The 24,533-nt window shown below is 34.8% G+C and overlaps 2 protein-coding genes and 1 long non-coding RNA gene across 5 annotated transcripts; 2 read left to right on the top strand and 1 right to left on the bottom strand.

Annotated features, from left to right (window-relative positions):
• The first annotated feature begins 865 nt into the window (after positions 1-865).
• Positions 866-2,405, top strand: LOC145160591 (uncharacterized). The gene has a single exon (XM_079079859.1). The coding sequence runs from the start codon at positions 1,092-1,094 to the stop codon at positions 1,992-1,994; it is 903 nt and encodes a 300-aa protein (XP_078935985.1). The 5' UTR covers positions 866-1,091; the 3' UTR covers positions 1,995-2,405.
• A 3,023-nt stretch (positions 2,406-5,428) lies between these two features.
• Positions 5,429-7,655, bottom strand: ZEU1 (P-loop containing nucleoside triphosphate hydrolases superfamily protein). Of its 3 annotated transcripts, none has more exons than XM_079079856.1 (7): positions 7,439-7,655; positions 6,775-6,826; positions 6,326-6,655; positions 6,141-6,252; positions 5,997-6,056; positions 5,801-5,905; positions 5,429-5,712 (listed from the first exon to the last, which is right to left on the bottom strand). In XM_079079856.1, exons 1-7 carry the CDS (start codon positions 7,482-7,484, stop codon positions 5,596-5,598), a joined length of 822 nt encoding a protein of 273 aa, XP_078935982.1. In that variant the 5' UTR covers positions 7,485-7,655; the 3' UTR covers positions 5,429-5,595. The 3 variants fall into 3 exon arrangements, with proteins under 3 accessions (XP_078935982.1, XP_078935983.1, XP_078935984.1); XM_079079857.1 differs by having other exon boundaries at positions 7,497-7,654; XM_079079858.1 differs by lacking the exon at positions 6,775-6,826 and having other exon boundaries at positions 7,439-7,652.
• A 4,007-nt stretch (positions 7,656-11,662) lies between these two features.
• On the top strand, positions 11,663-14,900 carry LOC145160589 (uncharacterized). The gene is made up of 3 exons (XR_013738164.1): positions 11,663-12,030; positions 12,158-14,046; positions 14,307-14,900. It is a non-coding gene; the product is annotated as an uncharacterized LOC145160589 (long non-coding RNA).
• The last annotated feature ends 9,633 nt before the right edge of the window (positions 14,901-24,533 follow it).

Raw genomic sequence — 24,533 nt, 5'->3', positions numbered from 1 at the left:
CTTTATAGAGTTTAATGGATTGTCACATCATTTTCTTAAATTTCATACAACTCTATCAATTTTTTTGTACAATGTATTGAACTCTACAAATTTCAATAAAAAATTACAAAAACTAATTTATAGTAAATATTTAAAAATTAAAAACTTTCATTTTTCTCATTGAAGAGTTCAATGGTTATTGAACTCCAAATCCATTGAATATCAATGTGGCATATCACTATGATAAAGTTTAAACCATTAAATGACAAATATATTTGACATCGCATTCAACTCTCTCACTGAACTCACCATTGTAAATGTTCTTAATTTCATCTCCAATGACAGTCCCCTCTCACCTATAACCTCAAAACCAGAGAAACCACTACGGCCGAGGGAAAATTGCTTCGGAAAGATTATAGTAGAATTTGATATTGTAGTTAAACTTCTAATGTTTCTAAAAAAGATAATAATAAAACGATAACCTACATATATGTAACGGTCCACATTAAAAGATGTTTAAACAAAACCCATGCAAGATACTTGTCCAACGAATATCTAATATAATATATAATTTCTTTTAAAAACGATATTCATAATTTCTAGAGTAGCCGTTTGTTTTATTTACAGTTTTATACTTTATATTTTATAATATCAACTGTGACTTAAACAAGGTGTAAATTTTGAATAAATAAATTTAAATAAATCCACACGTCACACGCTCCTTATTGGGCGCGTACAACAGATAAAAAGGATTTGAAATATACTGATAGGGGACACGCGTCTCTTGTCTGACAAAGAAGCACTTACCGCTTTGTTTCATGGCAAAGCATATACGTGTCCTTATTTTATGGGGAAGTGCTCTCCGGTACGTGTTGTTCTACTGTTCGCCAGCCAATCAGCTCCCTCACACGCTTCTTTTTGGTTGTGGGACCCAACAATAATCTCTAACAACCAATCACGGCCTTCTGATGCTATTTGTTGCCTTAGACACGTGTAACCGGCGACCGATTTTCATCTTAATCCATCATGATTGCCCTCCGCCCGGGATTATTTCCGGTTTCTTTTCTAGAGAGAGAGAATATAGATGAAGAGATAAGGCTCGGAAGGTAGGTATGGATGGTGGAAAGAGGCGCGTTGACTCCCGATGCGTCGCCACCGCTGGTGGCAAGGATAATCTGATTATCGATCAGATCATGTTGAAGTACCGTCCGATCGCTCCGAGGCCGGTTACTGCTGAGAGTTCCGGTCAGTCGTTACGGACGAAAGATGGGATGATTAAGAGGAAGAGAGTGAAGAGGAAGTACGTGAGAGTGAAGAAGAGGAAGAGTAACGCGACTGGGTGTAGTTTGACGATAAACGATAATAAAAGCAGCTGGTTCGATTTGGAGAAAGCTGTTGCGATGCTCGAGGATTCCAAAGGAAATGAGCTTGTTGTTTCAGATCCGTTGCAGAACGTTTCGAACTGGATCAGTTTCGATTTACCTGGTAACAACAGAAAAGGTTTTATGAATAATTTAATTGATTCTGCTCCGTCGAAGCAATTGTCATCAGATCTGCATGGCGTAGATCTGGCGACGGCGATGCAGCAAAGGAAGGTAGTGCAGTCTTGGATCACTCTGGAATCGGTTACCGGTACGTGTGAGGATCGGAGGTTGTTAGGCTACACGGATGAAGAGATATGGAAGAATCTAGAGAGTGATAGCTGTCCAGGTTTCATATCGAACAGTTTCGATGAGGTCCTGTGGGTGAATCCGGCATACCGGAGGATGCTGGATCTGAATTCAGAAGGTCGAGCACCGGCGACAGAGGTGGCGGTGTGGCTGGGGGTAAAAGTGGAAAAATCCATGGTGGTAAAATACCTGCCAGCTTTCTCATGCAGAGTCAGAATTGTGTACCGGTTATCTGAGAAGAAGACGCAGATGGTGGTGCCCTGCGACGTCTGCAAGATGGATTCCGGTGGCTTTGCATGGCGGCTGGATGTCAAATCTGCCTTGAGCTTGGGGCCATTGAATTAATTAACTAATTCGATCAAAATCAAATTTCTCAAAAGGTAACTTGATCAATCGAATTAAAACTTTATACCATACCTCCATAATCAAGTATATAGATCAGAGAGATGCATATACCATGAGAAAATATTGAACTCGGTGACTATCCGTATCAACTTCTTCAGATGTTGATCCAACTTAACCCATCGTTGCTGAAAATTGTTCAATCTATGAGTTTTCAACGATTGATTATTTGATTGTGTTCAATATTTTCTCTCTATATATCTGCATATGATAATAATTGAATCATGGATTATTGTCAGCTACAGTATAAAATCTGTAACAAGGTTAAGAACAAACTGGCTGCTTTGTTCAAGCTTCAATTAAATATAGTATTTATGATCTCAATGTCAATCTCAAAACTGGAGATTTCATATATATGTTTAAGATATATTAAGTTGCATTTGTTTCTTTGCTGACCTTTATCTTGCTAATTAATGTAATATATGGCTTTATATGATAAAGAATTAATATAGATGCAACATTTGATATCATTACCTGAAGTTTATCTATATACAAGTTACAATATATACAGTGCATAAAATATTTATGATGATTTGTTTTTGACACCAAGTAGTTTTGTTTTAATGTGCAATATAATCATATGACGAAATTGATTAGACTTCTTGACACCATCATTTTGTATATATGAAACAAATTCAGAAGTAAGGAAAAAGAAGGCATTTACTTAAGCATGTATATATGACTTTAGGTATAAGTTATAACCGGCTAAAACTATACAGCTAGCTAGAATGAACATACCTGAGAAACATGAGAGGACACAAGTATGAAAATTTTGGTCGTGGTCGGGGGCATGAGCCATGAAGACTTTTCTCTTTGTGACATATTTACCATTTGTTATTAATAGAAGAAGCAGCTACATATATATGAAATCGATCGTTTAGTACATTTTATAGTTATGAGACATAAAAAGACTAGTGCTAGGTGGTAAAGAGATAGCAATAAAGCTATCATTATAAAGTTAGAAAACCCTTCTAGCCCAGCGGTATCAGGTGGTGTACTCCCTCTTTGAGGTCGAGGGTTCAAGTCCCGTCGTGGATATAGGTGAAATTATGTGTTAGTTTAGGAGTAGATTATATATTTGTATTTGCCGGTTCAAAAAAATTATAAAGTTAGAAATTTAATTTGGGAAATTGAGAGAATAATACACAAAATTTTTAGAAATGAGTGTCATTTGACCGAACTGAACACCATTGATGTCTTTAAAATCCAATAATCATTGGTTCCAGATTTTCTTAGTATTTCTTTTTTATGCTTTAATGAACACCTCTAGAGTTAGTATGCCATTTGGATTTGATTTCTTATATATTTACTTCTCCCTAGTATTCCCCTCTCATTACTATAACATCACATCGTTTTCACATGTCATCACATAGTATGATTCATCAAAAAATAACATTTAATTATTGCTTATTTAATCGTTTTCGATAATAACTAAGGGATTGTTTTACTAAGTTCATAAATTAACACATTTCAAGATCGCCAAATACTCGACTTAAAAGTTAAAAGTCATATTATCTTATAATAATATAACAAACTATTTTCTGCATACAGACTTGACAGAAAATAGAATAGTATATGATAATGTATTTTTATGCATAAAACTGATTTATCTACTATGATTGATCGTATATAAGTTATATCTAAATTATGTTTGTTGAGGAAGTTATTTTATAAATAAGTGGTTACGTACCCTCCACATGAATTCTCACTTCAGTGTTTACACAAAGTAAGTGTACATCATTGATCATGCTTGTATGTTTTATATAGATGTTACATAACTTGGTTAAGAGAGATAGATATGTATAAAAATATATGTTTACCTAACAAATAAATAAACAAGGATCACTTATCCATAGTTCTGATTTGATAAGATCACAGAGATTGAGGTTGTCACATCTGGACACGTGTCCATTGTTTTGGTAACATTGATTGAAAATATCTCCCTAACTTTGTTTTAAGAACGTCTTCGATGATGAAAGCTTTTTTTTTTAGCTTATTAGTATTTGTTTTTTTATTAGCTACTTAAAATTATTTGAGCATGCGATTTATTTTTATTGATCATTTAACGTATGTTAAATGGTTAATATATTTTTATACTTAGTTCATCTAATATTTTATTCTTTAATTATATTTTATTTTATCCTTTAATTATGTTTTAGTTTTAGATATTTATTTCTTTAATTACTAATTAATTCTTTCTATTAAAAATTTAATAATAATTCATTTATGAGACATAAATTTTATATCGATTATATAATATTTTCAATCTTTTTTTTATAACTATGATCTAATAATTTTTTTTGTATTTTATGTATATAAAATAAAAATCTAACATAGTTGTATTTATATTTTTGTTTGTTGTGACATTTTGTTGAGAATATAACTAATTAACTAAAAGGGTTTAATAGAACATTTTAGATGGATGATAATAAATTAGTTAAATATTTATTTTAAAAAGCTATTGAAAAAAGATAATTATTAAAGAAATTATTTAATTATAGATAAATGTTAGTGGAATGATGAGTTGGCCATTTTTAAGTCACAATATTTTTTAAGTCATAATATAATTTAACCATTCAATTCAATACTGTAATAATAGAGATGCATACCCTAAATCCCAGCTTGGCCTGCCATTTTACATATAGAAATATTGGAATTCTTTTTCCAGCAACAAAAAAAAAGCATGAGTAATATGCAACTCAAGCCTTTCATTTTTTTTCCTACAACCTATCTTTGACATTTTTAAAGTTCTAAATAACATTAAACATTATTTGACGGCAATATTAAGCCTCAAATTTTTACGAGCCGTGACGTATCACGTTGTTTGTAAGGCATGAGACAACAATTTTGTGTGTGTATATATATGTATATATATATTCTACTATTATTCATTTTTATGTACATAAATGACATTTTGTTAAAGCATAACACTTAAATACAAAACATTGAAGTCATAACACACCATTAAATACAAAACATTGAAGTCATAACACACCATGACAACTTCATAAAAAAGCTTTTGAAAACCTTAGCTTTTGACACAACCTACTGACGTAACTCAATATATCATAACCCATTTTATTTAGTTTAAGTACTTGATGTTAAACAAGCATAAAGTAAGAAATATATACCCAGTATAGATGAGGGACAGATGTACCATCTTGACACATCTGAAAAAGTAAATGTGGGCCCTTATACTTAATTGAAAGGGAAAGGAATAGGATCCTGTGTTGTATATTGGACAGATGTCATACGTGAATAATTAAAGATATACCACGGACCACCACTGTCACCATCAGTAGGTGTGACCATAAGATCCTTCAATATACGTAGACTCTCTCTAGGTTCTCATTCTCTGGCCATAAAAACAGATCAAGTATACAATAGCTTCAAAGTAGAAACCGATAACTTTCGAATCATTTAAAATTTAAAACATGACAGCTCATAATTTGAAAGAAATTAGACAAGATAAATGATGTAGCGACTAGTGATATATGATTATTCAACACGTTGACATACATTTCCCATGGCATAAATGAAATTACTACGACAACCAGAGGTGAGTAAGTGGTTTCCCTTTTTGGCAAGAGACAACACAATCTAAAACAATCTCCTTCATCTGTTTCTCAACATCTTCCAAAGGGAGGCATGCATCGATTATCTGTTATGAAATCATGAGCATGTTCATCAGAATCAAATGTGAAACAACAAAAGCCTTAATTTTAAAACAACTTTCTTTGTTTTGTTACCTTCCATGATGGATCACTAAGCATCTCATAATACTTGGCAACACTCTTCTGAAACTCCAGCTGCTCATATCTCTCGCCTCCATAACCACCTCTTTCAGCAGCTTTCTACAAAATCCCATCATACCATAAACATATTGCCAAACAAAAAACCATCTAAAAGTTTATGCATAAAAAATTTTAAAAATAAAAAAATTACTTCCGGAGGTATGTTGAGGTACATAACCAGATCAGGTGCCAGCAGTCCCACCTCAGGAGCCTGCACCACCGCAACAACAGTGTGTTTCAAAAATCACTAGCAACTTGGAAAATAGGATTAAGTATTTAAGCCTATGAATCTGACCTTACACCATTCGATATCAAGCCCTTTGGCAGATGAGAAAGCCACACCTGAATAAGAATACCGGTCAACAATCAGGGAAGTCCCACTTTTAAGCTTAGCCTCCATCAATGATCTGTATAAGAACAACAATCAAATCAAGAATCGTTTCAAATGCTCCATGAAAGCAAACTCAAGGTCAAACTGACCTTTTCTCCCAACGATTTGCACTGAAGAGTAAATGAATTGTGTGATCATCCAACTGAGATTGATTGGTAAGATAGGAAGAAATCATTTTCCCCACAGCAGTATCTCTGTCTGGAAACCGCCATGATTCTACTGCATACCCAAGACTATTCAAGTGTGAAAGAAGCCTTGCAGACTGTGAGGTCTTCCCACTTCGATCCAAACCTTCTAGAACAATAAGAGCACCTCTTGCATCACTTTGCCCAGTACTTTCCATGTGAACTTTTTGGGAAGAACACTTGAGTGAAAACCGGAGGTTTAATGATCGTTGTACAGTTACAGCTCCAAAATTTCTACAGTGAAAAAGTTTTGTTTAGTTGGAATCCATATTTTTTTTTTTATCATTTAGCATTTTTGCACCTGTTAACCTCAGTGATTCATAAGTATAAACTAAAAAGATATATCAACTTACAAAAACTTAGACAGAGTGAAATGGCAAGCATGCATGTTCTTCAACCCCTTAACTGAATTTAAATATTAAAAAAATCATCTTCAGAGAACAAAAAAGGATAGAAATTATACTTTTTGAATGAACATAAAGTAAGCATACATAGTTCGCAACATAGCTTGTAAACTTTCAGTATGTTAAACTTGACTACGGATTACCTATGTCCTATCAAAGTGAATACATGTGTTTGAGTGCAAATAACTACAATTTTACCAAGTTATCTGTTCTCAATTTTTTAAATCTTATCATTTATCCTTGCATCAGTTAAAGACGGTATGCAGTTAGATGTTAATAACATCTATGTTTCTTTGTGACATTTTGTCAAACACCTGGTGGTTGCTATTTATTTAACCAAGTGAGACACCAATTTCTTAAACATCAATTTGATATGATCCGAGAATGGTACTATGAGAAATGATATGCAAGTGCTGTAGCCCAAATCTTATTACCAATTGAATCGAAGGAATAATCCCTCTCTCAAACTAAACTAAACTAAACAAACATATAAAGTCAGATCAACAAATTAACCGAAATAGTAGTTGATCAAAACAATTCAGCCACACAGACACTGTTGCATGTCTGAACAAGAAATAAGTACAGAGAAACTAATGAAGAGATTAGTGGTTACCTGGACAAAGGAAATTGGAATTTGGATTAGAGAGATGAAAGAGCATAGTAGAGCATACCAATCGTAAGAATTAAGAAAAGGCACGGGTTTGAAACTTAAAGCCTTTTCGAGGGAGATTTGAAATTTTTTAGACGGAGGTTGAGAAAATTGGAGATGGCGCCAACTTCTGTCTTCTGTCAGTCTTGTACTTTAAATATCAAACGCGCCTACTTTTGATCATCTCATTTTCATGTCTTTAAAGCATTTCCACAATTGTTGATTGGTTACTTTTTTTCGTTTTTATCATTGGTTAAAAAAATTAAAAAGAAAATTACCAACTTATTTATGAATCTAAATTTGATTGATGATCCTTTTTTTTTTTTGCATATAATAGCTATTACAATCGGTTGCATAATTATGGGACTTATCATAATCATTGAAAACTAAAAAATATATATAAAGAGAAAACTTTTCCATAATTTTTTTTTTTTTTTGTAGATGTTTTTAAACGAAGACTAAAATAAAATTGAAGATTAAAAAAAGGTCCCTATAGTTTGATTAAATTCACAGTTTCAATCTAACTTTCCAAAAGTTGATACAAAACATGATTTTGGTTTTGAATTTTGCGGTTTTGGTCCTGCTCAGTTTAAAATAACTATATTACCCTTTTATAACAATTTTACCTTATTGCTTCTTCTCGTTCAACATTGCTACCCCCGTCTCTTCCCCTCCTCACCCTCCTCATTGCCGTCACTTCGGTAAGTATCCAAATCCCCTTCCCCCCATTGTCACTTTCCCTTCCCTCTCTTTCTCCTTAACAAGTCCATTGATTATAAATTCTAGCATGACGCTTATTCACCAAGTCATTCAAACAAATCCATTTTGTTAGAAGGGAATAAGGTGCATCTAACCTCTTCATAAATCTAATCTAAAGCAATCCAACATTTGTTGTTTTACTACTCAATTTGCCTCCACGAATGGAACTTATATTATCCTTGACTATCTCAAGACATTTTACGAGGACACTAAATTGGACCAACACAAAAAAATGCCTCCATAATCTCTTAGAGGTAACACCTTACTTCGCACCATCTCTTTGCATTCGTTTAGTTGTGCATATAAAAAAGAGCAGCTAGTCGATGGATAGAATGTTTGATGATACTTTTTATTGATTGATTCCAATTTAACGAAATTCAATGCAACATGGAATATGAACCGGAGTAGGAAAAACATATTAGATGGATTTAATGTCAGAAACCATGTATGTTCCTCCAAAATATTCTCATTCATTACTTAACTAAAAGATATGCTAAAGAAAAAATCTAGGCCACATATTTTGAATCTGCCGCTTAAGCTCCAACATACCGGGACGACGGAACATATAATATTTCATATATGAATAATCATGTTCATATATGAATAAGTATATACTTATTCATATATGAATAAGTATGTATCTATTCACAAGTGATTATTTATATATGAATATGACGGTAGGTGGGGGAGGTGATGGCGATGGTAGGGGTAGCGGTGGCAGTGACAGTGGTGGTTGCGGTGGCGGGGGTTGTATTGGCAGTGATGGTGAAAATGGTGGCAGCGGTGGTGGTGGTGATGGTGACAGTGGGTGGCAGAGGTGTTGGTACTTATTCATATATGAATAAGTATATTCATATATGAATATAGCGGCTGGTGGAGGTGGTGATGGTGGCGGAGGTGGTGATGGTCGCAGGGGTAGCAGTAGTCGTGGTCGTTGCGGTGGTGGTAAACACGATAATATACTTTCATTATATTCACATATGAATATTACATTTACACGTCGCACCAGTACGCTGGAGCGTTTTACAGCAAAAAGAAATATGTTGCCCCAGTTTTAAAAAAGCGTCGAGTAGGCGCGCTTAATGCGCTAGGCGCCCAGGCGATGACCTAAAGCGCTTCAAGTAATGAGATGCAACGTGATTCCCTTAGTAGGTCATGTTTTCCGCTTTTTACCGCTTTGCGCTTCAACGCTTAGGGTAACTAATAGAAAATGGGCTTTTAATTAAGTTAGGTGGGCCAATAGGTTTAAATAAATAAATAAATAAAGATGGAAACGAAGAATCGAACGTCTTTGGCAATAAGCACAATTACACAAAACAGAGCAAATCGTATCATCGCTCCAACTCTTCTTCTCCAAGTAATTGGAAATCAACTCTGCTCCTATTAAGGTATGTTTTCTACTTTCATTCCATTCTACTAATCTACTGATTCTATTCCAACTCCAATTCTATTCTCAAGTCTAAAACTCTAAACTCTGATAGTATGAAGTCTGAACTTGGATCATTATATTTATATGTTTTCAGTTAAGTTGTTAAATGTTAACTTGTTTTACTTAACTGTTAAGTCATATTCATGATTCATAAGTTATTTTTTATCATACATGATGCAACTTTTCAAGAATATAGTTATATATGTTAGTATGTTACATTGTTTTATTGTTATGTTTTGACTTTTGAGTATATAATTATTTTGTTAAGTGTTTAATTGTTTTCTGTTTTGACTCCATTGCTCTCTGTTTTAACTTTTGAGTATATAATTGATTGTTAAGTTGTGAGTATAGGCATATAATCTGGTATTTCCTTTTGTTGTTTTTGCTTGTTTTCTTCTTGATAGATAGGTCATAGGTTTAATAACAATTATTATGTTTATTTGTTAGTCAACTGTGTTTTGTTTTCTGTTTTGACTGTGATCATATTAAACATGAATAGGTTCATATGACTTTTACTGTTTTTTGTTAAGTCAAGCTCAATTAATCAGTAATTTTGTTTCTATATGCATTAATGAATCATTTAATCTGTTTTTTGTTTTGTTACTTTTACAGAATGGGTTCAGATGAGGGAGGAAGAGATGGTGTTGTCCAAGTTGACGATGGTAGTTTAGAAGACTTCTAGTTATAACTTAGTATTACTTAGGATTTAATATGATACTACTATGATTTTAGGGGATTTTTAAGTATTTATAAGTATTTCCATATATATATATATATATATATATATATATATATATATATATATATATATATATATATATATATATATATATAATTTGGGGCGCATCGTGTGCTCTAGGTGAACGCTTTAGCTTAGTGCTTTGACCCCCAAAGGCTTTAGCGCTTTACGCTATTTAAAACCAATATGTGGCCTAGATTTGTTCTCGCGTTCTCAATTACATAATTGCTCTCATCTGAACCTATGTCTTATGGTCATTTTGTTTCTTGTTTATGTCTAACGTTTGTGCTTATGTTGGATCATCCATGCGTAAATTTCATGATACTCAAGGCATATATGGTTGAACCTAAATAGAGGCGTTCTTGATGCCTTGGCCTTATTGAGACTTAATAACTATAACTACTCCAACTCAAGCCACAAAGTAATCCTCAAAATCAAAGTACCAAAAAACAATAATAGGAAAGACGAAGGCTGTTTTAGCAAATGGGTATATATAGTCATGTTCCTCTTGTAAACATGATAAGAAAGTTCACCAACCAAAGAAATTTGCATAGGTCGGTGATAACAAGATTTGCCACGTCCTTCATCACTCTTGCCCAGATCCACAAACAATTTAAGTGGGAAAAATCCAAGTGGTCTATAGACTACAGATACGATGTGAAAAAGAAAAATACTTTATGCAAAAAACATTTTGGATGAATGTCCTTTATTCTCTCATGTTAACGGGTCCCCTAGTGAAAGTTCTTAGAATAGTTGATGGAGAAAAACATTTGGCTATGGGTTACATTTACCGAACCATGGATAGGGCTAGGGAGGCAATTTGCGATAGTTTTTCGAACCCGAATAACTACAAGGGAACTTTAAAAATCATAAATCGTAGGTGGGAGTGCCAACTACATAAATCTTTACATGCGGTGGGACACTTCTTGAACCCGGGGATCTTTTATAATGACGTTGTTGGGGTAGCTTGTGAAGTAATTGAAAAAAGTTTGTATGATTGCATTATGAGGCTTGTTCCTGACCAAGAAATTCAAGATGAAATTTCGGATGAGTTAGACAAATATCGGAACACAAAAGGACTTTTCATTCTTCCCACGGCTATTAGGCATATGACGACAAAATCACCCGGTAAAAAAACACTACTATAACCTGAATTTTTTTTGGTAAATTATATTCTAAATATCTATGTTTATTTTTTTGTTTTTTAATAGCTGATTGGTGGGCATCGTATGGACAGGCCCGACCTTATAGTGTAATGAGTTAAGATAGGGCTTAGGGCGTAAGGGCCCCGTTTAATTTCAATAAGCTTCTCGTTTCCAAAAAATCATGCTGCAAGATCGAATCAATACACATCCCACTCACCCGGCGATTCAACTTCTATTCTTTTCCTCCCTTCTCTAATCGATTCTGCGATTCAAGCCTTCAAGGGTTCAACCGTTCAAGGCAGCAATCAAGCAAGCGATCGCTGATTTGCTGCTGTCTTCACTCTTCACTCCTCGGCTCTTCTTGCTTCTTCAATCTTCATTCTCGGTTTCTGTTGATGTTGATGATCTGGAGAGTGGCGATCCGGATTCTGGACTGCCACTATTCTTCTCAATTCTAATCTGCTCTCACTGAAACAAAGAAACGGTATTATCTCTGAATCTCAATTAGGGTTAATCTTTTGAGTTTTGACAATGGACATTACAGTTTAGTGGTTTAAACAACCACAGATTTTTTATTGTAAGTTATTAATCCATGGACCATTTGATTGCAGCATGGAATTTTGACATTGGCAGACTACATATGCCGATATCTAAAACTCCCACTCAAAACCACGATAAGTTATTAATCCACGGTATTATCTCTGAATCTCAATTAGGGTTAATCAAAAGGCCTCAAATTTTTGTTTTTGATTCGCTTAGAGCCCCCAAACTCGTTGAGCCGGCCCTGCGGATGGATCTTCGGCTCCTAATCCAAAAAGTTTGTCATACGGGTCCTTAGTCTAACTTGTAGGGCTACAAGTTGCAAGAGAAACTGGAGTGTCTTTCAACACATAAATTTTTCTTTATACCTATTTTTTTTTACTGAAACTCTATTTTTTTTATTATTGTTAGGAGTTTGTTTTTACTGCAAATCTGTTTAATTTAATGAAAACTTGTTATTTACTAAAAAATTGTTTTTTATTGCTAGAAATCTGGTTTTCATACTAAAAATTTGTTTTTTGAGCTAAAAAACTATTTTTTTAATATTATTGCAAAAAAAAATCCGTTTTACAATTCTTTCTTTCATTTATTCTTTTTCTTGTAACTTCACACAAAGAAATGGAATAGATTAACACAAACTAGATTGAATGACATGGTGTTTATCAAATTCAATCGTGTCTTGGAGGGTTGAGTTAAAGATAGGGAGAACGATCCCATTCATTTAGAAGATATTGATGAAATCAATGAGTGGTTGATGGTAAGAATGGAAGATGAGAATGATGATGAGGTAATGTTTGTAGGTCAAGATTTAACTTGGAGGGGTGTGGCTAACGCCTCTGGTGCTTATGAGCTTATTTATCTAACTAGAGCATCAAAAGTACAAAATGGAGGGCGTGTTCGGCAAAACTAGCTGGTAGCATTTTGTTAAACGCTATGTGAGATTGCTTTTAGATTTGGAGCATTTTGTTTAAACTAAACGCTAAAAGCTTGTAGTGCAAAATGAGGTTTTTTGTTCATAACAGAACGTTTTGTCAAATGCTAGAAGCTAGAAACTCCTAAACGCTCCGTGACAAACACGCCCGGAGTCGGACCATCGATAAGTGATAAAGGAAAAGCTCTTGTATCTAGTCAACCATCTCGCAAACGTTTGGTGGATGATAGGTTGACATAATAAGAAAGTTCACCAACCAAAAAGTTTTTTGCATAGGTTGGCGGTAACAAGATTTTTTCATATCCTTCATCACTCTTGCCCAGATCCACAAACAAAGAACTAATTTGATGAAGATGGTGCTTTTTCAAGAGTACTGGAAAAAAATCCAAGTGGTCTACAAATAAGATAGGACAAAAAATTAAAATTTACTTTATGCAAGAAACTTTTAGGAAGAATATCATTATTCTTTTAAGTTGACGGGTCCCCAGTGAAAGTTCTTCGGATGGTTGATGAAGAAATACATCAGGCTACGGGTTACATTTACGAGGCCATGGATAGAGCTAAGGAGACAATTTGTGATAGCTTTTCCAGCTCGGATGACTACAATACAGCTTTTGAAATCACAGATGAGAATGTCTAACTTCATAAACCTTTACATGCAGCAAGACACTTCTTGAACCCAATGATCTTTTACAATGGCGCGGTTGGGTATCATGTGAAGAAGTTGAAAAAGGGTTGTATGATTGCATTATGAGGCTTGTTCCCGATCAAGACATTCAAGACAATATCTCAAAAGAGTTGGACAAATAATGGATTGCACAAGGACTGAGTTTATGAAATGTTATTACAACTGAATATTTTTTGCTAACTTATATTCTGAGTTTATGTCTATCTTTTGTTATTTTAATAGCTGACTATTGGCCATCCTATGGATCTTTTGCTCCTAATCTAAAAAAGTTTGCCATACGGGCCCTTAGTCCAACTTGTAGTGCTACAAGTTGCGATAGAAACTGGAGCGTCTTTCAACACGTAAGTTTTTTTCTCTGTTTTTTACTTTTTTTACTAAAATTCTGTTTTTTATTATTGCTGAAAATCTGTTTTTTACTGAAAATCTGTTTAATACTTTAATTAAATAAAAAATTGTTGTTTTCACTAAAATATATTTTTATTTGTTGCTGGAAATCTGGTTTGTATACTGAAAATCTGTTTTTTAAGATGAAAAACTGTTTTTTATATTATTTATAAAAATATGCTTGTACAATTCTTTTTTTAAATTTTCTTTCTTGTAGCTTCACACGAAGAAAATGAATAGATTGGGACAATGTAGATTGAATGCCATGGTGTTTGTCAAATTCAATCGTGCCTTGAAGCGTCGAGCTAAAGATAAGGAGAAAAATCCCATTAGGCCGTTATTTAAGAAGATATTGATGAAAGCAACAAGCGGTTGATGGGAAGAATGGAAGATCAGAATAATGATGAGGCAATACTTGTGCGTGAAGATTTAATTTGGAGAGATGTGGCTAACAACTTTGGTGCTTATGAGCCTAGTTATCTAACTAGAGCATCAAAAGTACAAAATGATGGAGTCTGACCATCGGGAAGAGATATAGGAAAGGTCTTATATCTAGTCAACTATCTCACAGACGGTTGGTTTGGTGGATGCAGATGAGATGGAAGAAAATATTGGAGTCAATAGTGATGAGGGAGGAGATGATTTTGTTCAAGTTGACGAGGATGATAGTTTAGCGGATTTTTAAATATTAGGATTTAAGGCTTAGGAATTAGAATTTAAGATACTTTGGGTTTCACATGAGTTTCACTTTTGAAATTGATATGCATTATGCATTTTATAAGTATCTATAAATATTTTCATATTTTTTTAATTCACGGAAGCTTTGTGTGCTTTAAAGCATTTAGCGCTTAAGGGCGCTTTACGCTATTTAAAACCAAGGTGGTTTGTATAGTTACTTAGACTGAGCGGTGTGATTTTTTCGGTTTTTTTTTTTTTATGTGGTGCAGTTTTATTCGATTACTGTTCGGTTTCAATCCATGTAACTTGGTGCGGCTTTAAACTGCATAACTTTGGTGCAGTTTTTAGGTGTGTTTTAAATACTCTTAATTTTTAAAACACAATATTTGCTAATTGCTATTGTCAAAAAAGAAAAGAAAAAAATAGGAAGTCCATAGAAATTGAGGTTAAGCTACTGGTACTGGAAATTGCTAATGAAAAATTAACTTATGTTATTGGAAATTGCTACTGAAAAAAGTCAGGTTATGCAAATATCAGGAATGGAAAAACTCAGGTTAGGCTACTGCAAATTGCTACTGAATAAACACAAATAAATTTCTACAAACAAACACAGAGAGATTTCAGGAAATTGCCACAGAAATTTCTAACTGATTTGAAATGGTAAATGACGAGTGTTTCAAGAAGTATAAACAAACACACACAAAGAAAAATTACATACCTCCTGCAGGGCCGCTGCTGCCTGCTGGATTCTCGCCGGAGATGGTGGGACCATCAGCGATGGTTTGGTGGTGTTGTGGCGTGGCTGGTTAGGTACCGGTGCTCGTAGGTTGTTGGATGCCTGCAAGCTGGATGACAATGCTGAACTGATAAAGTAACACCCCGCTCCCGAGTTTAACTTAAGGAGAGAAAAGAAAGGAAATGATTGGAAATGAAAGGAAAGTAAGAGAGATTGATGCTCGCGAGTTTCATTAAAGGAAGGAAGTGGAAGGAAATGGAAGGATCACTTTCCCTCCTAACTTTCCTTCCGATTTGGGAAGATTTGAAAAGAAAGAATAAAATGTTTAACTTTCCTTCATTTCTTTCCAACTCGGGAGCACAAAAGACAAATTTGTTTTCCTTTCTTTTCTCTTCTTTTCTCTCCTTGCTTTTTTTTCTCTTCTTTTCTCTCCTTGCTTTCTTTTCTCTTCTCTTCTTTTCTTTGCTTCAACTCGGGAGCGGGGTGTAAAGAGACAAGAGACAAGAGAGCCAAGGGACAAACGAGACAGACAAAAGCCGAAGACAGAGTTAGGGCACACTTTCAGTGAAAATTGAAATCCTTCTCTTTCTCTAAAATCTCCCGCTTCCAATGTTTTTTTAATAATTAATATATTAACAATTTAAAAACGATCAGAATAAAATACAGTTTTGGTCCCATGGTTTGCACAAATAATTATAATTAATATAGAGTAATTATTAACGGTCTTTATTAGGAAACAAAACAGTTTATGGCCATTCGATAACACAATTTAAAAACGATCAGAATAAAATACGGTCCCATGCATAGCCGGTGGTAAAGGGGGGCAACCTGGGCCTGTGCACATGGCCTGGTTTTTTAATGGGCCCATTTTTTTTAAATATATTTCAATTGTAGCCCATTTTTTAATGTCTTAGCCCAAATCAATTTAGTTTTCTTAGTCCACAACACAAATTAAGGCAGCAAGTCGGCAGCGGCAGCAAGGGTTTTATTCTTTAGAGATTATTCATCAATTTTATTATTGATTAATTGATTAATTGATTGACTATCAATTGGCTGCGGCAGAAGAGAAGCACCGAAGTTTGATCGTTTGTAACTTCAAATAAGGTAATTGTCTAATTGATTATTCATTTATTGAGATAATCATATTAATAGTTTTATTAGTGTATAATTGAATGAGGATTGATGAGCAATTGAACTTGAATCATTATAGAATAATTGAACTTGAATCATAATCAAAATTTACTAATTCAATTAAGATTGAATGTTGTTTATGTGATTATTGATTGAAAATCGAAATTAAGTTGAAATCAATAATTATATGATTGAGTGTTGAAATTCTGTTGAATGTTGAAATTGTGATTATTATGATATTATCTAAAATCTGAAATTGTTTATTTGATTGAATGTTGAAATTATGTTGAAATTTATCAGATGCTGAAATCAAATTATTAGATTATGTTTTTTGTATTTAGTTGAATATTAAAAGTTGAAAGTAATGAACTTGTAGTGATGAAGTCTAAACAACCATCCGGTAGTCAAAAACGAAAAAAGAGAAAACTAGAAGAAGAAAAGAGAAAGGTCGATGTCGGTGCTCTAGATAAGTTTATTCATAGACAACTTGTTGAAGAGTCTGTTGAAGAGCCTATTGAAGAGCATGTTGAACACCAAGAAAATGTAGAAGTAGAAGAGGCAGAAGAGCAAGAGCTCGTTAAAGAGTTTGTTGATATATGTGATCCAAGAAGGTGGGAAAAACTTAATTATGGAGAGCTTAAACTTTTGGTTGAGAAGGGTCCTAAAAGAGATACTAGTATTATGTATGGTCCTTACGATAAATCTGGTAGACGATTTTCTGCAGCTTTATATACAAGAACTTTACCAAATTTGGAGAAGTGTGATAGAGAATGGCTAGTATATTCGAAAGAGCTAGACAAGGTATTTTGTTTTTGTTGTAAAGTGTTTAGAAAAGGGATTTCTAAAGGTAAATTAGGTGACGAAGGTTATTCGGATTGGCACCATGTTACCAGTAGAGTTAAAGAACACGAAATTTCCTTGGATCATCTCACAAATAGGAATAAGTGGTTTGATATGCGTAAAAGATTGAACTTGAATGAAACAATTGATAAAGTTCATTACGAGTATGACAAAGTGTTGGTTGGTGGAGACCATGTGAAGAAAATACCTTGAATTGGTTGTCAAGGTTTAGTGGGGGACAATGGCAAAGTGGGTTAGTGACAATAATGGAGCTTTACACCTCAAAAAGGACTTTTGTGAGCTGTTTTATTCTTTTGCCACTTTGGTGCCATGGCTATAAATAGCAGCCTTGTATTCCGGTTTTCTTGTACCTCTTGACAGCAATCCTTGTAATCTTATTGTTGAGCCTATAATAAATATCTCTAGTTGCGGCCCATGGATGTAGGATTTGCACCAAATCCGAACCACGTAATATCCTTGTGTTCTTCTTGCTTTTATTTCGTGAGTTTGTTTATGTGGGTGATAGTGTTTCCGCTGCGTGTACCCGGTCCGATTCCTAACAACTGGTATAAGAGATTAGGTTGAAGGAGGTCATATCTTGTATTATGCTCTGTGGTTGCAGCTTAGTCTGATCTGCCACATCAGAAACAAGGTTGACCGTTTTGGGTACTGTACGATCGTTGTCGTTGTACGGTCGGGTTTTCTGTCACACACAAGTGTACCTGTTTTTTATCTTGTTAGTCGTAATGGATGGAGACAAGGTTGTAATCGAGAAATTCAACGGTTCTGATTTTAGCTGGTGGAAAATGCAAGTAGAAGCATTGCTATGTCAGAAGGACTTGGAGGTGGTACTCGGAGACAAACCGGAGAAAATGGAAAAAGCTGTTGAAGATGTGTGGAACTCAAAGGACAAGAAAGCCAAGGCGGTTATTACATTGTCGTTGACGAAGAGCGTTGCTTTCAACATCATGAATGAAACCACGGCGCGTGGTATGATGGATGCTCTGTCAAATATGTATGAGAAACCATCGGCGGCTAACGAGTTGTTCACTACAAGGATGAATGAGGAAGGCTCAGTTACGGTTCACATTAACAATCTAAATTCAATTCTGTCCAGATTATCATCTGTGGGAATTAAATTTGATAATGAGACTCAAGCATCACTGCTACTAGCTTCACTACCTGATAGCTGGTCTGGAACAGTAACCGCTGTTACGAGTTATGTGGGGACCAGTGGCATGACGTTTGAAGGGGTTCGAGATTTGGTTCTAGGCGAAGATATCAGACGCAAGAATCAAGGTGGCTCGTCTTCTTCTGAGTTATTAAATATCGGAAGAGGTAGAGGGAATAGCAGGAATGGTGGGAGCAGTGGGAGTCGGGGAAGAAGTTCGTCTAGAACTTGGAAGAATGTGAAGTGCTGGAACTGCCAAGAGGTGGGACATGTTAAGAGTCAATGTCCAAAGAAAGAATTGAACATTGCCGGTGCTGAGAGTGTGTCTGAGGATGATGCATTGATGCTCAGTATGGAAAGTTCTGTAGACTCTTGGGTCATGGATTCAGGGGCTTCGTTTCACGCCATGGACAACGGGGAAACGATGGTGAATCTAAAAGAAGGAGATTTTGGGAAGGTACGGTTAGCAAATAAAGAGATGCTTCAGGTAACGGGCATGGGAGATATTGATCTGGTTACTTCATTGGGAACTACATGGAACCTGAAAAATGTCAGGGTGATTCCGGAGCTGAAGAAGAAATTGATTTATGTTGGTCAGCTGGATAAACAAGGACTGGAAGTAAGGTTTGGTGGTGGTAAATGGAGGGTGGTCAATGGTAATCTGGTGATTGCTCATGGTATGAAGCGTGGGTCGTTATATATGGTTGAGGTACCTGCTGAGGGAAATTTGACCGTCCCGGTTAAGCGTAACAAAATCTGGTTCGCTAAATCGAGTGCTAAGAGAGTTCATTTTGCAAACATGAATTCTGGAGACATGGGGATGTTAGCTGAACGAGTCGGAAAGTCTAAACCAGTAAGGAGATTTTGTGACAGTGGGAGCATGGGGCGTGTTCCGGGTACAGTTACAAAGAGCCGTTGGGTTTTGAAAACTAAGACTGAAAAATTCTCTCCTGTTGGATGTTTGCTAAGCTTGGAGAGTGTTAGTGGTCCTCAGTGTATCTCTGGAGCTGGTTGAGTGTCCAAACCGGTTGAGACAGAGGATGAGTCGGTGGCGGGATTAGCCACGGCTGAGTTGGAGCTAGTGGGAGCTTCAACTGGCCCTTCTTGTACTTGATGATGAGGGGCGACTGCAACTAGAGAAATGAGACTAAGTTTAGCTTATTCTTTGGAACTGGAGGCTTGGAAGACTTGGTTGTTTTAAGATTACTGAAGAATTGTTGGGTTATTTTCTCCAAGTGGGAGATTGTTGGTTGGTGGAGACCATGTGAAGAAAATACCTTGAATTGGTTGTCAAGGCTTAGTGGGGGACAATGGCAAAGTGGGTTAGTGACAATAATTGAGCTTTACACCTCAGAAAGGACTTTTGTGAGCTGTTTTATTCTTTTGCCACTTTGGTGCCATGGCTATAAATAGCAGCCTTGTATTCCGGTTTTCTTGTACCTCTTGACAGCAATCCTTGTAATCTTATTGTTGAGCCTATAATAAATATCTCTAGTTGTGGCCCGTGGATGTAGGATTTGCACCAAATCCGAACCACGTAATATCCTTGTGTTCTTCTTGCTTTTATTTCGTGAGTTTGTTTATGTGGGTGATAGTGTTTCCGCTGCGTGTACCCGGTCCGATTCCTAACACAAAGTATTTGGTTTTTTATTTCCACATAATTTGAAGGGAATTGAAGATAAAAATCTTAAGTCGTCTTGTCATCGTCTTGAAAAAACACTAAAGTTTGAAGAAAGATCGGATATTGATGCCGATGAACTTTATACGGAGTTGAAATTATTTGAGACATTGGAAACCAATGAATTTAGTAACCCTATAGATGTTTTGAAGTTTTTGAAAGAACTTGATTATTTCCCAAATGCAAGCATTGCATATAGAATATTGTTGACAATTCCAGTAATGGTGGCATCTGCAGAAAGAAGTTTTTCTAAGTTGAAGTTATTGAAGTCTTACTTACGCTCCACAATGTCCCAAGAAAGACTTAGTGGTTTGGCGATGATATCTATCGAGAACGAAATCTTAGAGAGTATAGACTACGAAGAGTTGCTCAACCAATTTTCTATCAAGAACGCGGGGAGAGCTTCACGGATCGTCGGTTAACTGTTACGATATGTAATTATTCATTAAAATACTATGATTTTGCTATGTTTATTGCTATAAAGTTTATTGTCGTTTTAGAAAAATATTAGTTTATGTAATTTTAATTCGTTACACTTTAAGACCTAAGTGCCTTTTTTTCCGGCTCGTCCTGGACATTTGAATTCTCGGGACCGGCCCTGGTCCCATAGTTTGCAAAAATAATTATAATTAATATATTAATTATTAACAGTCTTTATTAGGAAACAAACAGTTTATGGCCATTTGATAACACATCCATAAAATGGTTAAATTCGTTGAAGTTCATGGACTATAGCTTAGGCTATCTGGAATGAGTTAAAAACTCATGTGTAACGTGTGACTAGGCACCCCCAAGTCACGTGTGAGTTACCTCCAAAAACCACCCCCAACATCCCACATTATGATGGTCCGTGAGTGCGGCTACGGAAGGTTACAATCTTCCTCCTTCATCCCTCTCTCTCTATCTCACTCTTCTTCTCCTCTCTATCTCTCGCTTCCCACGGGTGAGTATGAATGAACATCATTTCTTAACCTTGGTGAGAATCATATAGAAAGGTGTTTGGCTGATGTGATCGTCTTCTATATGTAATAATCCTTTCCTGCACTATGTATAGCCTTAACTCCGTAATAGTGGCAAGAATAAGTAATAAATAATGTTTTGAAAATCAAAGCGGACATCAAACCGGTCGTGTTAGTGGTTCGATGGTTTAACGGGTTTAACCAGCTCTTAAAAACCAGATGACGCCATATATATTTTGTTTATGTATATAATATGCAACATCTCATATTTATAATAAAAATAAATTAACCAAAAGTTTAAATATAATAAGAGATTTGAGCAAATGTCTGTGACTGTGAAATATTTTTCGTTAGCTTAACTTATCCCACATCGTTCGCCAGAAGAAAAATAAGAGAAGTTAGTGGTTTATAAAAGGAAGGTGAGCAGAAACCGAACATAAGTCCCACATCGCTCCAGGGTTAAGGAATTGGAGCTTGGGCTCTTTATATAAGAAGTTCACAGGCTAGTATATCGTCGGCCCAGTCCAAAATACACGGCTACCTCAGAGGCCAAATTGAAAACGTAAGTGTGTAGCTCTGATACCAAAATGAACGACATGGCGGAATTAATAAAAATAAGACAGAATATACCTGAATGATGCGTTGGAATGGATTGACGATGAATTGATTGTCTGGGTTTGATATGTTTATATGAATATATGGATATGTTTGGATAGGGTTCTGCTATTCAGAAATAGACGAGCTATTTCAACAGAAGAAGATTGAGCTCAACTCAAATCTTAAACACTCAAACTTGGCTTGTTTATTTCATATGGGCAAATGCCCTATTTATAGGCTCAAAGGAGCCGAGTACAATAATAGAACTGCAATCGTTTGATTGCAATATGACAAACCTATTTACATTATAGCCCCCTAGACTATTGAGGGTTACACACTTTAAATCATATCCTACAAACTAGACATCATATTCGATAGTGACATATAACCTATCGACATATGACACTTAATCTACTGACAATGACAAATACCAACAAATACAAATAATATACAAATTATAAAATACATCCTTCCACAACGAAAGGACACGTGTCTTCAATAATGTGTCTAATGGCTTCTTATGTCATTGCTTACGTCATTCCTCCCGCCTCCGAAAAGACATGTTTTTTTGAATAATGTTTGCTTGTGTCATGGCTGACGTTAATCTTTCATGAATGGTGCCTCTTTCATAATCGAGTAGGAATGTTTTTAACTGTTTCTCTATGATGGCTTCCATTCTCTTGTCAATGTGTCTGCTATATGATTGTTGGCGCTTTTGATATACTTGAGATATGGATGAAATTGATGTAATTGTAATTGCCACCGGATCAATCGTCCTTGACAGTAATCTTCTTGTAACTTATACCGCCAAAAGCCAAGTAGATACTTGGAATCTGTGCGTAATTCGAATCTGGTTTGAAGTAGCTCGACTTTCCATTTTTTCAATGTTCTGAGACATGCTAGTGTTTCTCGTTCATGTGTGCTGTAATTTTGCTCCGTTTGGGAAAATGTTCCCGATATATACTTGCATAGTTTTTGCTCGTATTTATCTGTTTTTAATACTTCAGATGATACATCTGTATCAATGTATGCTTTTGGTGATATTTTCATATCACTGTATGCTTTTGGTGATATTTTCATATCACTGTATACTTTATCATTGTTTACTTCAGATGGTATTTTCATACCAGTGTGTGCTTTATCATTGTATACTTTTGATGAGTTAGATATGAGGTTTCCCTCACTATCCAATCCCAATAATACTTTTCCTCGTATAATTGCTTTTAGGCATCCTGCCCAAGTGTCTTGTGATGCATCTGTTTCTATGATTAAGAAATCATCTATTTTTGCATTATATAGAGTAGGGAGAACTTGAATGTTTTGTTTTATATTTTGTACTAAAATAGTATCTGTATTGGTCCAGGACCAAGGTATTTTTTCTGATATTTTCTTTTGTAAAACTTTTCTTTCTTTTGCTAAATTTTTTAAAAATCCTTGTTCTGCAATATAATTTAAACAACCAAGAAATCGTTGTATTTGTTTTCTATTTTCAAGTTTATTAGGAAACATATTTAATTTTTCTCGTATATTGTCTGTTAACGATAATTGACCATTTTCTCCAATTTTTAAACCGAGATATTCAACTGTAGTTTGAAAAAGTTTTGATTTCTTTTTTGATAAAACTAAACCCTTCTCTTTAATTCTTTGTAAAACCTTGATGACTGCATCAATGTGTGTTTGTTCGTTTCCTTTTGTAAAAACAATTATATCATCAATATATGCAAGACAAATATGATCTAAACCATTTAAGGTTTCATCCATGAATCGCTGATATATTGCTGGTGCCTGTTTTAAACCGAATGGAAGAACATTCCATTCATAATGCTTCTGAGGAGGACATGAAAAAGCGGTTAGTGGTTTCGTATTTTCATGTAAGCGTAATTGCCAATATCCGGATTTTGCATCAAATGTACTAAAATGTGTATTTCCTTTTATTTTTTCTAAAATATATTCTTTTCGTGGTAATTTATATGAGTCTCCTATAGTAGCATCATTCATTTTTTTATAATTGATTACCATTCTTCGTTTGCCTCGTTTTATTTCATTATTATTTTCTACATAGAATGCAGGTGCTGAATGAGGACTCTTGCTATGTCGAATGATTCCTTTTTCTAATAGTTCAATGCATTCCTGTTTGAATTCAGAAACATCTTTTATGCTGTATGGAATTTTATTTAGAACATTAACTTCATCATTAGGGTTTTTTAATAATATTATTATTTCTTGATTATTTTTATTTTTTAAATGATCTAGCGGGTTTTCGCTACATACTTCTTCGAGTTGTTTTTCAGCAATTTCTTTAGCAAATGTTAGTAATATGCGTAATTGAAAGCCAACCTCTTGTTTGATTATTTTAATAAGATCATAATGTTTGATAATTGCAGTTTTTATAATACCTTTTGTTGGATGATTGAGACTTATATCGTCATTTGTTTGTATAAATGGTTGATATAATTTAAGGAAATTATTTCCTATTACTAAATCTATTCCTGAATCATGTTGATATATAGTTGGAGTTTTAAATGGTGCCTTTTCAATTACTATATCTATATCTCTTCCTACGAACCAAATTTTGTGAATTGATTTATCAGCAATTGTTATTTTTAATGGTTTTTCTAATTTTTCCCAATTTTTTAATATCTTTTTTCTTCCAA

The sequence above is a fragment of the Lactuca virosa genome, chromosome 2 (assembly GCF_052849685.1).
Source record: "Lactuca virosa cultivar CGN04683 chromosome 2, Lactuca_virosa_CGN04683_v6, whole genome shotgun sequence".
Classification (NCBI taxonomy): Eukaryota; Viridiplantae; Streptophyta; class Magnoliopsida; order Asterales; family Asteraceae; genus Lactuca; species Lactuca virosa.
This window is presented reverse-complemented; position numbering and strand designations above follow the sequence as displayed.

Excerpts from the sequence above, each read along its gene's own strand:
- LOC145160591 (XM_079079859.1), top strand. The coding sequence starts at position 1,092 with ATGGATGGTGGAAAGAGGCGCGTTGACTCCCGATGCGTCGCCACCGCT.
- ZEU1 (XM_079079856.1), bottom strand. The coding sequence starts at position 7,484 with ATGCTCTTTCATCTCTCTAATCCAAATTCCAATTTCCTTTGTCCAG. Across the intron at positions 6,253-6,325 it reads GCAAATCGTTGGGAGAAAAG|ATCATTGATGGAGGCTAAGC; the intron begins GTCAGTTTGACC and ends GTTCTTATACAG. Across the intron at positions 6,057-6,140 it reads TTGATATCGAATGGTGTAAG|GCTCCTGAGGTGGGACTGCT; the intron begins GTCAGATTCATA and ends GCGGTGGTGCAG.